The sequence below is a fragment of the Lampetra planeri genome, chromosome 2, assembly GCF_965212315.1.
Source record: "Lampetra planeri chromosome 2, kcLamPlan1.2.h2, whole genome shotgun sequence".
NCBI lineage: Eukaryota > Metazoa > Chordata > Hyperoartia > Petromyzontiformes > Petromyzontidae > Lampetra > Lampetra planeri.
In genome coordinates this window covers 15897439-15912522 of record NC_136108.1, presented here as the reverse complement: position 1 = coordinate 15912522, position 15084 = coordinate 15897439, and the positions used below count along the sequence as shown (strand labels likewise).

The 15084-nt window shown below is 42.6% G+C and overlaps 1 protein-coding gene across 2 annotated transcripts in view; it reads right to left on the bottom strand.

Annotated features, from left to right (window-relative positions):
* LOC144728958 (nck-associated protein 1-like) overlaps positions 1–15084 on the bottom strand; it is a 130501-nt gene that overhangs the window by 52895 nt on the left and 62522 nt on the right. For both annotated transcript variants that reach the window (XM_078608747.1, XM_078608757.1), the window contains exons 8-14: positions 13765–13813; positions 10959–11115; positions 9552–9608; positions 8042–8138; positions 6486–6595; positions 5137–5269; positions 9–90 (exon numbers count right to left, since the gene is read on the bottom strand). In XM_078608747.1, coding sequence (XP_078464873.1) covers positions 9–90; positions 5137–5269; positions 6486–6595; positions 8042–8138; positions 9552–9608; positions 10959–11115; positions 13765–13813 — 685 coding nt within the window. The remainder of the gene's footprint in view (positions 1–8; positions 91–5136; positions 5270–6485; positions 6596–8041; positions 8139–9551; positions 9609–10958; positions 11116–13764; positions 13814–15084) is intronic.

Sequence of the window (15084 nt, the reverse complement as noted above, 5' to 3'; positions counted from 1 at the left end):
GGCCATACCTTGTCTGACATTGAGTGACGTCATGGTGCTGACAAATGATGACATGATGACAGACTCATCTTCGGGGCACACCGACAAGTTCTGAAACAAACGTTTCACAAGAGCGTCGTCACGTTAGTCAGATGCATTACGACTGTTTAAAGATTAAAACACTCAGTCGTAAGCGAGGTAAGTTCACCCGTCTGGTGAAACACACAATTGCCTGCTGTGCAAATTTGTGTCCATAACTTAGTATTGAACACATTCATTTATGCACTATTTTTATTTAAAATGTATACTTTTATAAGCACAGCTCAATAAATCCATGTTATATAAGCCCAGCATGTAACCATTGTTCTTATCCCCAAGACATTGAATGATGCTAATTAAAATGCAAACTGATAAAAAAATAAACTGCCAATCCTATTATTACTAAATGCAGCTATGGTTCACCGTTTCAATAAAACACTATACATTTTGTATGAACTGGAAATATTGCTGACGCTCTCTCTGTGATGTGTAATAGAATGTCTTCACACTTAAAGAAGAACTCGTTACTTTAATGACGATGCAATTTGGATAAATGTGCTGATCAAAGCTGAAACATGTTTGCCCACAACTGGGGTTTCATTTAAAACAAATCTGATGAGGAAGTAAGTAGATTGTAGCTGTGGTGCAAGACAGATGAGGCCGTCCACCACATTCTGCACATGATGACGCTGCTGCCTAGCTTGGTGCAGAATCACGCAATTAGTAAATACGTTCTGCGTGATAATCTCACAACACTAACTTCTGGAAAAGGAAAAAAATTACAAGCTATTTTATTGTGATCTAGGTTACCGCGATGATTTTATTAGTTACGGTGGCGAGATGTTGACTACCTTGCCTGGTATACAGGAGGTCGTGGGTTCAAACCCAACCCTAGCGCCTCTATATTTGGAATATGCGTGTTCTCCCCGTGGTCCAGTGTATTTTTGTCCGGGTCCTCCAGTTTTTCCCCTCCACGTTTATAAACATTCGTTGCGAGTATTTGGCTGCTATACATTTCCACATGATAAGCCAATTTGTTGATCTATAATTTGTGGCCAAATCGCTTCTGAAAAAGAGCGATGTAGCTCAGTGGGCTTTAACTGCTAAAATAAAAATAGAAAACGTTAAATAAAAATCCAGCTGCCGATATAATTATCAAATTGCTTTATACCCTTTATACAACAATGTCACATTTCAATTTACACATTTCAAGAGATGTCAGGGCCAATAAATAGGTTATGAGATTATTATTTTTATTCTAAATCATATTTTTTCTGTAGTGAAGCACATGCAAAAACAATTTACACACCAAGGTGGGAGGGGTTTGGGTGACTTTTCAAACCGTTGCATTTGCAGAGAACCAGTTAACAGCGTTCACGTAAGTATCCACTATTACATGAAATGTATCAAGTTATTTATTTCAAGATGCTGCTTGTCTTATAATGTATAACTGAATACGCGGACACTTCTTGTACTGACCAAGTCATATTTACCCAGCCTTGTTGGTATCAGTCCCATTTCGATTAAAATTACCAATTGTCAACATGGGAATGAAGCACCATGTGTGTTTCATTGTCATTGTTACGGACCCTTAGTGATGACTTCACTCCAAATTGACGACCGACAACCTCCGTGATAGCAACAAAGACCAGTGAGGAATGCTCTCGATCAGTGGCTCCAAAACCTAGGGTCCGCGGATCAACGTTGGTCCCACAAGAACGTAGAGTAGTTCGTAGAACGATCGCAGATATGACAATTCTTTCACAAAAAAACACCTTTAAAATTTTTTTAAGACCACTGCACAATTACAGCAAGTAGAATTCATTCAAAACTTAGCAACACAGCTGACCATTGACTAAATCTGCTGACTGCTGGTAATTAATGTACTGACATCACACGTTAAAAGAAACATGTATGTTATTGGTGCACGGTGGGCCACAAAAAAATGCGAGCGTGGACAGTGGTTTGCTGGCTGCGTGTGACCAACATGTGCATCATACTGAAATCGGGCAAGCGAAGCAATCCTTTAAGGCAGACAGTTTAGTGGGTGGTGGGAACTCGCGGTGGAAACTTATTCATATTTCAACATCGAGTGGGATGTGTGTTCCGTTTGTATTCACTGCCAGTGCAGATGCTCAAAGTCAACTCTGCGATAGTGCAGCAGAAGTCACACACAGTATCTGGCACCATCTCTTTGTTTTAAAAATGCATCCACTTACAGAATGTATTTGTCTCTTGTGACCAAGTGTTTTATCCGCGATACGGTTGGGAATTGTTATGTTGGCAAGGCGCATATTACAGGAGATTCTGTCCCATTGGCGCATTACTTTCTCTCGTGGTGAAGCGCATGAGGAAAGTACAACTGAGCACCCTTTGCTATGTTTGGCTATTACACTTCCAGAACACCTGCAGTGCTGAAACGTTCCATCTTTGCAGACTTTATTAGCGTTCAAACACAAAGAGTTTTCCACTGTGGGTTCTCACCCCTGTGCAAACTATATGCTGTCAAAGTTGGCGCAAGTCTATATAAATTAACTCAGTCACGCATTTATATGGAGATGTTTTGCAAAGCTATTTAAAAATAAAAAACTTTGTCTTAAGGTGTGATAATGATTTTTATGAAAATCCCAAATCCACCAGAGCACCATTTGTGACATTTGGCTTTATAAGGATCCCCTGCCCTGCATTGCTAGGATAGATTTCCTCCCACCCATTGCTACACAGCTCACTCTTTCTGCACTGGACATAACCCAAACTGCAAAACAAACGCCCTGGGACTGAGACCAAGGATCCAATGCCTGCAGCGGTGGATGCTATCCCAGTGGCGTCCCTAAGCAGAAACAATTTTTGGAGCCCCACCTTTCAATTATAAAATCCTTGAGAGATGACAGAAGAAATATAGATGTAGCGAGATAAGAGGAGTGCAGATACACACAGAGATGTGGCAAGATGATAGATGAGAGCTGCAGACAAGAGAGAGATGTTGACGTTTTACGCGAATCAGATTACGGATTAAAACGTACAAAGTACATTGCTATGTTTATTACGATTTTAATTCGAGCTGACGTTTTGATGCACCCTGCTTGTCATGAATCCCGGTCCCCTTGAACTGCTTTGGGACTCGAAGCATTTGCTTTGCTCTGCTTGGGCCCAGCGCCACCACTTCCCGCCCGCCCGCCCGCGCTTAACGGCGGGCAGCCGGCCGCGAGCGTCTCTCTCCCGCGGCCGTCGCGCCCCACTCGGTCACGCCAACCGAAGCGGAGGAGTGCGTGACTTGTCAACCTGGTGGCAACAACGGCGACGAGGAACTCTTTCCTTTTTGACATTTCAGGTGCGAAGAAGTCAACAGTGTTTTCTTTGTTGCGCTCTCCATTTCTCCCCTTCATTATTTTTTTACCTTCTTCATCGACTCTTTAAGAGAGCGTATTCTGGGTCAAGAAAGTTCAACGACCGCATCTGCTCTTTGACAAAAAAACGCCTGCCACCGCGTTGTTCTTGGCGAGTGACATTTTTTCAACTTCATTGCTGCTTGCGTGCACCTGATGCTGATCTGCTTGCCTTACTCTCCAAAGAGCAAAAGTAAAAAATGACCTGATCACATGGTAAATGCGTCAACCTCCGTCATCGGTTTCAACCAACTCGCTACAACAACATGTTTGACTCAGTTGCCGACCCTCCCGACTTCTTTGTCTACAGCTGACAACTCTCGTTCTTATCTAACTTTCTAGGCGTAAAAATAACGCATTATGAAGTCATGTTTATAAACAGAACATTTCCCTCAAGCGAGGGCAATGCCATTGAAGCACATTTGCCCTTCTTCCCTTTTCTTCCTCTGCTCTTCGCAAAGTGAATTACACACAGGTCGTACAAATGTTTAATGATTTTTCTCACACATTTATCTCCCACTATCTGCGTGGCCACTGAGTGTTTGTGCAGTGACGACAGCGTGGGGCCATATGGGGTTTGGGGATACACGTTGCCAGAGGTGGTCAGGGGTGGGTGGGTGGGGGGGCTGATGAAGATATAAGCTTCCATTTCCACGTGCAGATTTTTTTTTGTTCAGAGCAACTCTGGTCTGATAGCCCCACGGTGGAAACAGGGGGGCCAGCCCAGCTCAATGGACTCATAATGCCACGTTCCCACGACCACTTGGAGCCAAGCCAGGTCGGTCTGCAAACTGGGCGAGTGGGTTTGGCCCAGATTCCCACGCAGCCTCACCGAGCTGACACAGCACCCAATGAGCCAGTTATCGGGGGGCCCCGTGGCTCCCTTTAAGGCTTGTACCCAAGCCACCATTGGAAGCAGCCATGACATCACGGAGCATACGTGGAAACGGCATTATTATTCGGTGGATTCATTGTGTCGTTCAGCTTCAGAGCTGTGGGGGTTTTTATTTTTTATAAACTCGGTGGAACAATTATAAAAGTAACAGAATAGCCCCATCCCATCATACATTAATTATGTTATATAAAATATAATCACTTTCCTACTATGGTTGTGGAGGTAATAGAAAAGGCGGGGGGAGCATGAAGGTCCAATCCCACGGAGCCACGTGGCTCATGAAAGCGTGAGGAAAATAAATGAGCCGTGCTGGAACAGCCCCGGACTCTATTCGTGCCATGAAGCTAAGTCGCCAGCGGTCATGGGAACGTATCATAAGTTGACATGGGATATCTAAAGTGTGGCGGTCACAAGCAAGTTGTCTTCAGATAGAGCCACTACCCTTACTTAAACAATACTCTCCGACCGCTACCCTCTGGCTGTGTGGGGAGCAGGAGGTAGGAAGATGGACTGAGAAGGGCCAGAGCCATGGATCATCAAGGCCCTTGGATCATCACGACCCTTGTTTCATCATGGCTCATTGATCCTGATGGCTGATGAATTGTGTGGGGATGCAGAACCATCTACCCCCACCCCCTGGGTAAAGAACTGCTCCCTGGGCTGGCACTGGTTGGAAGGAGCCAAGGTCCCCCATTAGTCTTGCTAATTAGGCATGAAAGAACATAAACACGTGTGAAGGTGGGCTCTGGTCGGGAAACCTCAGCATTTGAGCATAATAGCGGGGGCACAGTGTGTAGTGGGCGGGCGCAGTGGTGTTTGGCAAACGGTGCCGCATACCTGCACGAGCTCGTTGAGTACCACGGCATCAAAGCCGGCCAGGTACTGCAAGTGGTAGCGCTGAATCACCTGGGCGTACTTCCTCACCAGAGCACGGAGCTCCTCCATGTAGAACATAAGCTCTGCCTGGTGCCTGGAGAGGTTGTGGAGCCAGGGGAGATGGGCACAAAAATAGAGGGGACAGTTGAATACATGGACAACAGGACAAGTGGACATACATACATACAAGCAGAATAAGAGATGTACGTGAGGGCAGACAAAGAGATAATGTCGGCTGCTGGGGAATAGTTGTCGAAAAAATTAGAAAATATAGTTTACGAATATAAGTTCCAAAAAAAATTACGATTGTAATGTGGATCTACAATCACAAGGCAAATATATCAACAGCAACAATTATGAAATGGCCCAATCCAAAGGCGAAACTTGCAGTGCAGTTAATTTCTCTAAAACATAAACCTTGAGCTATGATTGATTCATAAACGCAGCGAGCAATGACATGACTAATAGCTGAACGCCGCTGGTGGATACCACAAGGGATTATACCAGGGAGTGGAAAACGCGGGAAGCATTTGATGAAATTTGGTGGATGTATTTTAGCAATCCCGAGCCATTGTCAGCATCTGAGAAAACACACGGCTAACAGAGTAGAAGAGCACCTCCTGGTGACCTGAAACAGAACTCCGTGCTTATTTGCTGTGCACCTCGGCGCGTAACGATGCCGTGCAACGACTCGGCTTCTCCCTCCCCAAAACGTGCACAATTTATTCGAGTTTCGATTCTCCGTTACCATTGTTGTGAATTGTAGAGATTCTAGTGACCGTGTGGGGTGGGGGACAACAACGACGTGAACTCATTGCATGCAACGAGTACAAATAATTTCATGGCTTTTAAAAGAAGACCGAAGTAGATAAATGTCAGACAGGTGACAAGGCAATGAGGAATTCAATCATCAGGATATCTGGTGTTAAACACTGATTGGCAAAACATAGCCTTGTGTATGACAAACTCACCCACAATGTGTCTGATCTTATCAGAGCTCAAAAGCTAAGCTTTTGGCTCGAGTCTAGGCAGTGCTTGTATGGGCAACTTTCACGTTCAACAAGACTGGCCTAGCAGGTGTTGTAGGCAGTGGGGGACAGTCCAGCAAAATCCATTGTTGTTGTGCTGCACTCCTCACTCTCACCTTCACCAATCCGAACTGACCAGAGTGGTGACGTATAGTCAAACATCGCTCACGGCCCGTGAGGCATTGGGGAGGAGGCCCTCATCCAGCGGAGGATTGACACAGCGGGCTGTGCGTGCAAATGTAAAACGTGAAACGGGTGTCAAATAAAAAAAAAACTACTCGCTTGTCCACGTAGTCCTCGATGTTTTTTGTCTTTGGCAAATTCTCCGCATGCCGCAGCAGCCACAGGATCTCATCCCGGGAAAAGGAGAGCGCCATGAAGACAAACAGTGCCTGCAACGAGATTTAAACAGCAAAGGAAACGCTCAGCGGATGTCGTTCGGCGAATTTCATAAATTGCAATCAAATTAAAATCACGCACCAAGTTTTCAAGAGCATTGCAACGTTGAAACTATGAATAGGAAAGAAAATATTGTACATGACACACGTCCCGTATTTCAGAGGAAACCTAAAATGCACGTGTTACACAGTAAACACTACTCTAATAATAAACCATGATCGTATTAAGAAACGTAAATATCTACGAAAAAATTACAATCATCAGAAATACGATTGGTTATTCTACATGAACACTGACCAGCAATGTTAAGAGTGCCACAGTGTAATATATATGCATAGATCCGAGGGTTTGTGCATTACAGAACGTTCCCAACTTTAAATAGAGCAGGTTACGGCTCATAACATAGGCATGCATAACATAAAACATATATATTTATTCTACAAACCAAAAGTTTCACAAACTCACATGGTGTGTGACCTTTCATATTCCTGAGATAATGCCATATGAATTATACCAAGGTTAGTAATAGCTATGATGATGATGTTGGTAATTATGCATACCAATTATATTGATACTCGTAATTGTGCATCTGGGATCAATACAATGCATTATGTCAATGATAACAAGGCTGATGATGAAAATAACGATGTGAATCACTGTGATTATCTCTCTCTGACAGCAATAAAATGTGTACCACCACTCTGCAGGAAGTCAAAGAGTGGCTGTCCTATGGAGAAACTAGCTTCTGCCATATGAATGTGGAATTGCTATGCCTGACTGAAAGTTTCCAATGGAGATGAGTCAATGTCATCATCGTTTGTCTTCACAATGACGATGTTGGAGGAAGTTAGTCCCACAAATTCCCCTACACCCCTCGTTACCCCACCTTCAATTCCAATTTCAAGCACCCTTAAAATCTCACCACCAGTTGCCACCTCAGTATCAAATGAATGATGAATTAAAAGTTGAAATACATCATTAGACCTCCTTTGCCAGTACCAAAATATAATAAAAGGGTTTTTCCCCTTTTTTTTCTGGCAACAAAACTGAAACCTTTTTATGAGGATTCATGTCTGCATTAACCGCAATGCTTGCAGTCAAAATGCAAAAGGCGTCCCTCTGGTCGAGCACCAATTGGGTCGAGGCTAAAAAGAAATCCGTCCTTGGTGTGGACCAATCCGTTTCAAGGACAATGCATACATTATCATAGTGTGTTTTTTGTTTGCATTTTGACTGCAAGTATTGTGGTGAATGCAGACATGAATCCTTGTAAAAAGGTGTCAGTTTTGTTGCCAGAAAAAACAAGGAGAAAAACCCTATTATTGTTGAAATACATGTATTCACATTGCAATGTGGAATAATGACATGGTTGACCTGAGTCTTGGATGATAGCCGGGGTGTTTGGAGCGATGCAGTGGGGCCCAGCCAGACAGGCTTACCTTGGGTCCCAGCAGGCCGGGCTGGTCGGCCAACACTGTGCAGAGCTCCTTCAGAGACGCGCGGAGAAACTTCCTGCGCTCCCGGTGCATCAGGCCCCTGTCGTACCACCACAGGTGCAAACGTAACAGGAACTCAGACGTGCAATCCTTTCGTCAACCCCGAGTACACTGAAAAGTGACGCAACGTGGTTATAACATGATCAAGTTACACCAAAGCCAACGTCATTTATTCCTCTTCACTCCGTCGATTTCTTCGGATAGGCAACGGTTGCACAATCGACACCTCCAAGGTCTGCTGAATCATTATTTTTAGTCGCATCCAACCATCTGGCATCAGAGCTTCCTCTTGGTCGATGAACTATAGGTCCCATCCACAGCCGATTCTGACATTAATATATTCCCAACAGCAAAGTTGCTTCTCCTGTCATTGCCATAAAACACCACATATCCTCTCTGCATGGGCCCATACACATGTAAGCAAGTGTCGTCCTTGCCCCGTACAACCGATTAGCATGGTTGGCTATGTACAGTGCGAAAGAAGGTCAACATACATGCACGCAAGCACCAAGCACTAACATGTACACCTTTACTATCAAAGAAGATGTTTAGAATACCTAAAGTAAAAAGTGTCACAACGGCTTTCATTGGGGCAGACAATTACCTGAGGGTGGAAATGCGGTTAGGTGATATTGGTTGGGTTTATGATTTCTTTTTTGACGTAACATTTAAGAACAAGAGATAATTAGGCGGAGAAGATAAATCAAAATTAACGTAACAATAAGTGTTGACCTTTAAGTCGTTACATGCTAAACCTTCTGTGGGGCAATCGCTAACCTGGTTGAGACTACAGTGTATCACTTTAAAGACCCGAACATAAAAACATTTATGCGTTTCGGTTGGCTCTTAATCTTCTTCTTACGTATGGCTGATGTAGATGCAGAGCAAGTGCAAGTTCAAGTTCATTTATTAGGTATAGCCCTGTGAGCCATTCGGCTCTTGAATCGGGTACAACCGCAACAAACAAAAAACTAAAACATGAACAAAAAAACATCTTAAAGTGAATATGTGACTGAGTGCAAACAGAAAATACAAGAAAAGACAGCAAAATATTGCAGAAAAAACACCGTACACCAACGCTGTGTGCAAAAATCCCAGTGGGATGCAAGTCAAACAACCAACAACAACCACAAGACAACTTAGATTAAGGCCATCAGACTAACTCTGTACTACAACAAACAAACATGGCTAAACCAATACACTTTTCGAAATCACCAAAATAAAGTGACATTCGGATCCAGGACGGTTTTTAGGCCAGTAGAGGGCAGCCTCACATCATACACAGAAAGGTTCTACCCGATATATTATTTGACGGGATGTCTTGAATTTTAAAGCGTTGCTGCGAAAATGAACAAACTGCCATTGAAGTGTTCTTCGAGGCAGTTTTTATTTTCTCTTGAAATGTCAGTGATAATATCCCAAAAAACTCGGGAGAATGATTTTTACAACTTACGCTTGGGAGAGGGCTTGCTCCTTACACTCTCGGATATCAGCAACACGTTTGTTGTACCTACAGAAAAACGTGACATGAACACATTTGAAAAGTGAAACATAAATGAAACGTCTTGCAATTAGCGTTGCTGCAGGACCTTTTTTTCCCGATATGAATTCTGAGTGTGTCCCAAAATCCCAATTGTGCAGTTCACAGAGCCATGTCATTACAACTGCCAGTTTATTCCGGGAAGATTTATGGCATTGGACTGCACGTAACACAAATTCTGCTGGCTCACCTGCTGCCTGTGCCACATATGTCACTCTCCCAGCAGCAGCAGCAGCATAAAATTACATTGCATCGTTTGTGACGTGCACCTGTGCCAGCTAACAAACGCGTTCCTACTCGTACCCAAGTTCCACGACGCACAAGAAAAGCGGCGGTACCATGTACGAGCACAAGGGACCCTCGCCAATTCACTCACTGGATGGCATCCGAACGGGAATTCGTAACAAAGACGGCACCATAGCTTACGATCTCACGGTTGCTTTATTGCTTAACTTGCTTCTGCTAAACACACACCATCTGTCTCAACAGATAAAACAGCAGTGCACACACGCGATTCGGTGGGCGGCTCGTGATGGCTCTTTAATGCACGGAAGCGGTGGAGCGTGGCTCGGGTGCCCGCCCGCACGCAAGAGCGGGCCGCATGATCGTGCGAGCAACGCGTGTGCACCGAATATGCGAAGAGAGAGCGAGCAAACGTGCGCACGTAAAAAGCAGCACGCGGCGCGTGCGCAGCAGATGCACGGATTCTTGTGGAAACTCAGAGTCGTGCACGCGCGTAACGAATGGACGTGCAAGCGGCAAATGTGCCCAGCATAAAGGCTGGCAAAGTGCCTCACGCTGTGATGGCAAGTGTAAAATAATGGGATGTAGAAGTATTTATTCCAGCACCCGATTCATTTTTTTTTATTCAGCAATCAAAATTGTATCTTACGTCAAAAGCAAGAAATATACTGCGAGCTTATGTACCAAATGGCAGATGCAGAGAGCTATCAGCTAGATGAGCATGTGACTACATGTAGCATTTGGGTAGAAGGAGCATCCCACCATCAAACGAAGATGAAGCTGAATTTCGGAGGCAGGCTGTGAGCAAATTAGTCAAGCTACACTATGTGCAAAAAATACATTTAGCCAATAAATGATCAAAGGATGCCAAAGACAATCGTGCACGGTGTAAAAAAGCGACCTTCAAACATCGAACGGCTCTTTTACAGCCGGGATAATTACGGTATATTTCGAGCATCATCCGGACACCAATCGTGATTCGCTTTGGCTTTGGCATCCAATGATGCTTTGTTGATGTTATCCTGGTCACGTACTGTGCAGGCCGGTAAATGAGGTGATGTGTGGCCGCATTCTCACCCCTTCATGTTGGTGAAGAGCTCCTCGGTCACTTTGTGGAAGTGGAAGATCTCATCGCGGAACAAGCGGAGGCAGAAGCCACTGCTAAGTGCCAGCTTCCACAGCATCTGAGCATTCTGGTCGGTGTTGAGGGTACTGTGGCACAGCAGGAATCCGACTGGAGGTGGCACGTGGGGAGATGGCCCAGAGACAGTGTTAATTTAGTTAAGAGTTTTTTTTAAATCTTCGTATAATCGCCGACAATCCTGTTAAATTTCATCCAAGTCCTAGTCTGGGGATTTCATATGTAAAGTAACGTAGGTAAAAAATTTTAATTAATAAAAGTAAAATAAAAATAAAATAAAAATCACGACGTTTCGGAGGCAACACAAGCTTCCGTCTTCAGGTGGAACCGTCACAGCAAGATTGCTGTATCAAGTGAGGTTCCACCTGAAGACGGAAGCTTGTGTTGCCTCCGAAACGTCGTGATTTTTATTTTATTTTTATTTCACTTTTATTAATTTTAATTTTTTACCTACGTGACTTTACCGAAAAAACCTAAGAATATGAATCCTTGCAGTCACGAAAGCTTCACATCTAGAATTTCATATGTAGTCATTCCCTTATTTCTAGTCAACTACAATTGTCAAAATATTGTCTACTCTTAGTTATTCCAATCAGTTAAACCAATCAGTCTGGTTCATTTCATCTTGCCATAGACATGCTAGGTTTGGGGTGGGGAGTCGCAGAATTATCATGCTTGATGACTTTTGTCTACTTCTTAGTCATCTTTAACACGTAGGGTTTCGCGACCAATGTCATCCATATTAGAGGTTTTTTGGGTTAGATGGCGTAAATATATAAATGTGTTGTTAAACCCGCCACCACCCGACACAGCCAACTAGTAAGGTTTATTACGTAAACAGAACGTAGCCAATTCGTCACTAGTACAGCACACCGGTGTGTTGGAGAGTAAACCCTTACTAGTTGTCTGTGTCGGGTGGTGGTGAGTTTTAACGACACATTTATATATTTACGCGATCTAACCCAAAAAAAACTCTATTATGGTCCATAGTCATTACTGACTAAAATAATTAAAATCGTTGACAAATCTGTTTTCCATTAATGTATCAGTATGTATTTTCAACACGTACACACAATTAATGCTGCCAAACAACTGCAGAATATACCAGTGAGATGTCAGATTGTTTTAAATAACATTCCATGACTATGAAATAATTTACTTTCATCATGAGTTTATGGCCTATGATTAAATAAGCAATATGAATTTTCTCAAGGATGCAGTGCTAATTTGGGCATCAATATGGATTTAGAATATCATTGCATATTTAAAAGTAAAACAAATATATCTGAATTGATTTACTAGAAAATAAGACTGCAATGCAACACAATCGATGCCAACCGGATGAATATATTGCATGTCACTGTAGAACAAAAATCGATAAACCATGATAATATAAACATGTTATGATTTTACAACTCGATTTTATATTTCACTGTGGTGTTTATTTGCAACAATGTGTTGGCACTTGGCTCTCACGTGTCAACAAATTGAAATCAATATTTGCTTCTTTGAGCCTCTGAGGGGCACTTTTTATACATCCACGTTTCAAACGTAAGCGGCGCTAAACCTCCATGTCTCTGCTGCCAATCTCCCTTGCCTGTAACCTTCCCACCTTTCACCATTCATGCGAAAAATTACACTTTGGTAATGTAGGGTAGGACAAGGGAAAGATGTGTGGCACCACTGCAGCTTTGATAGACTCACTTTTTGAAGGCCTCAGCTCTGCTGAGGGCGTATGTGAGTAAGAATCACAAATAATATAATCTGCCTGAAGTGTGCAATTTAAGCCTTGATCTTAAACACGGAGGGGATCGCAGTGACATGGCGAAGCTATTGCCTTAATTGGTTGCTCCAAATACATCAAACAAATATTGCTTTGAAATACACTTGATCGTGTGCTTATTGAAAATGCAATTGAATAATTTGACACCAATAACACAAACACAACGTATTAATAAACGTGAACCCAGCTAGTTTAAACCACATGAAAGTGACTATTACAGTACTTTTTACGCAACATCACACAACTAAATGTATGGCTTATTATGGAAAATATACGTGTACAGGTGTCCACAAAAATATCATCTATGCATACGGAATTACAAAGTCTGGGGCTGGGTGAATAAAACTACATGCGCTCACTTGGTAGTGTGAAGATTTTATCGTATGGGTCTCATCGCTACAAACCTCTGCGTGTCTGCCGAGGTGTTGGTAACATACGTAAAAAACAGAATTGTCAATTGTATTTAGCGTCGTTGATCATGTAAATGACATCTCACAATCGCTGAGAAATCACGGACCAAGCTGGAAGGCTGGCGGGCGGTGAGCCGTCGCCAAAAACTGCTCTGCAGTTCTCTATATATAAAGACGTTTTCAGTCAATTGGTGAGTGTTTAAACATTTAGGAGGAAACCGGAGCACCTGGAGTAAACCCTACACATGTGAGGGAGCAACACTCTATCCCATAAACAAGGTGGCAGCTGATATCCATCCACGGATGTCTCGAGATTTATGAGAGAGCCCAATACTTCAGATTTTAACGTTTTGAACATTCAAGCATTGAAGAGCACTAACACGTTTTGGCTTTAAAACTCAAGTCCATGCAGGAAATGTGCCCAGCATTTCAACCTCATGGTTAAAAATATTTTCTGATTATAATTCTCGAATAGTTTAAGACAGACACCTTTAACAGACACTCTTATATACTTAAAGTGACTGTGGCCAAATAGCCTATATTACTCACAGACGATCCACTTCTCCATGCTGTCAAGGGATAAGTATTCACACGGCATCTGCGGGGACAAAAAATACATTTCAGGTGATATTAATGCAGGAAAGTATACCATCAACGTCTATAGGATTTTGATTTGAAGCTTTCGTGACTGCAGGAATCCATACTCTTTGGTTCTTTCGGTAAAGTCACGTAGATATAAAATAAAATAAATCACAAGCGTCCGTTATCAGCAACAAACCACGCTTTCCCACCTGATGACGGACGCTTGTGTTGCGCCCGAAACGTCGTGATTTATTTTATTTCATACCTACGTGACTTTACCGAAAGAACCAAAGAGTATCTATAGGATTATAATGCAATTATTTGAAGGCATAAATTACATCACGAGCGAACTGATTAAAAAAGTGGCTAGAACACCGCTTCCAGGACATTTTGGCGAATGCAATAAGTCTGGCGTTGTCAAGAACAATACAGATGTTCTCCAGTGAGTACGCATTATTACACTTGTACAACTGCGTTATTTTGAGTTTGGCATTTCTCGGTTAACTGGTGCATGGTCAGGTCTGATGATGATGGAGTTGTCATCAACAAAGCTTGCATTTTAACGATGCCAATGTTGATCTGCATTTCAAGATAAAATATAACTTTAACAAACTATACATTCATACACACAAACGAAACCTCTGTGAAGATGAGTGTGCAAATATCATAGATTTGTGTTGGAATGTTTTACATTTTAAAAAACATTATTTAAATATAACAATTCAAAGTCATGCATCTGTATGCACGGTATTTACACGTCTTATCGCCATGTCTCTCATTTGTTCGTAAAATGTTTCAACACACATTACCACGTGGCACATATTAATGCAACCATACTGTATTGCATTCCAAATACACACACAATTATACATTCAAGCACAGTACCCAACAGCGCACTGCATTGTCCATATTGAATAGGAACTTTATCACACTATATTGGGGGATATACATGTATTATATATTTGTACCCATTCATATTTGCCTCCTCACTATTGATTTCAGCACCTCACAGATTAGCTTTTCTACAGCTCCATCTGTAGGGAGGCATGTAATACGCTCTGATAGCGAGTGGCAAGAGAATAAAAGCCGCGATTATAAACACATACATAGGCGTATAAAATATGGCACAGACACAATACTCTTAGTTTTTTCGGTAAAGTCACGTAGGTAAAAAATGAAATTAAAATTAATAAAAATAAAAGAATAAAAATCACGACGTTTCGGAGGCAGCACAAGCTTCCGTCTTCAGGTGAAACCGTCACACCTGAAGACGGAAGCTTGTGTTGC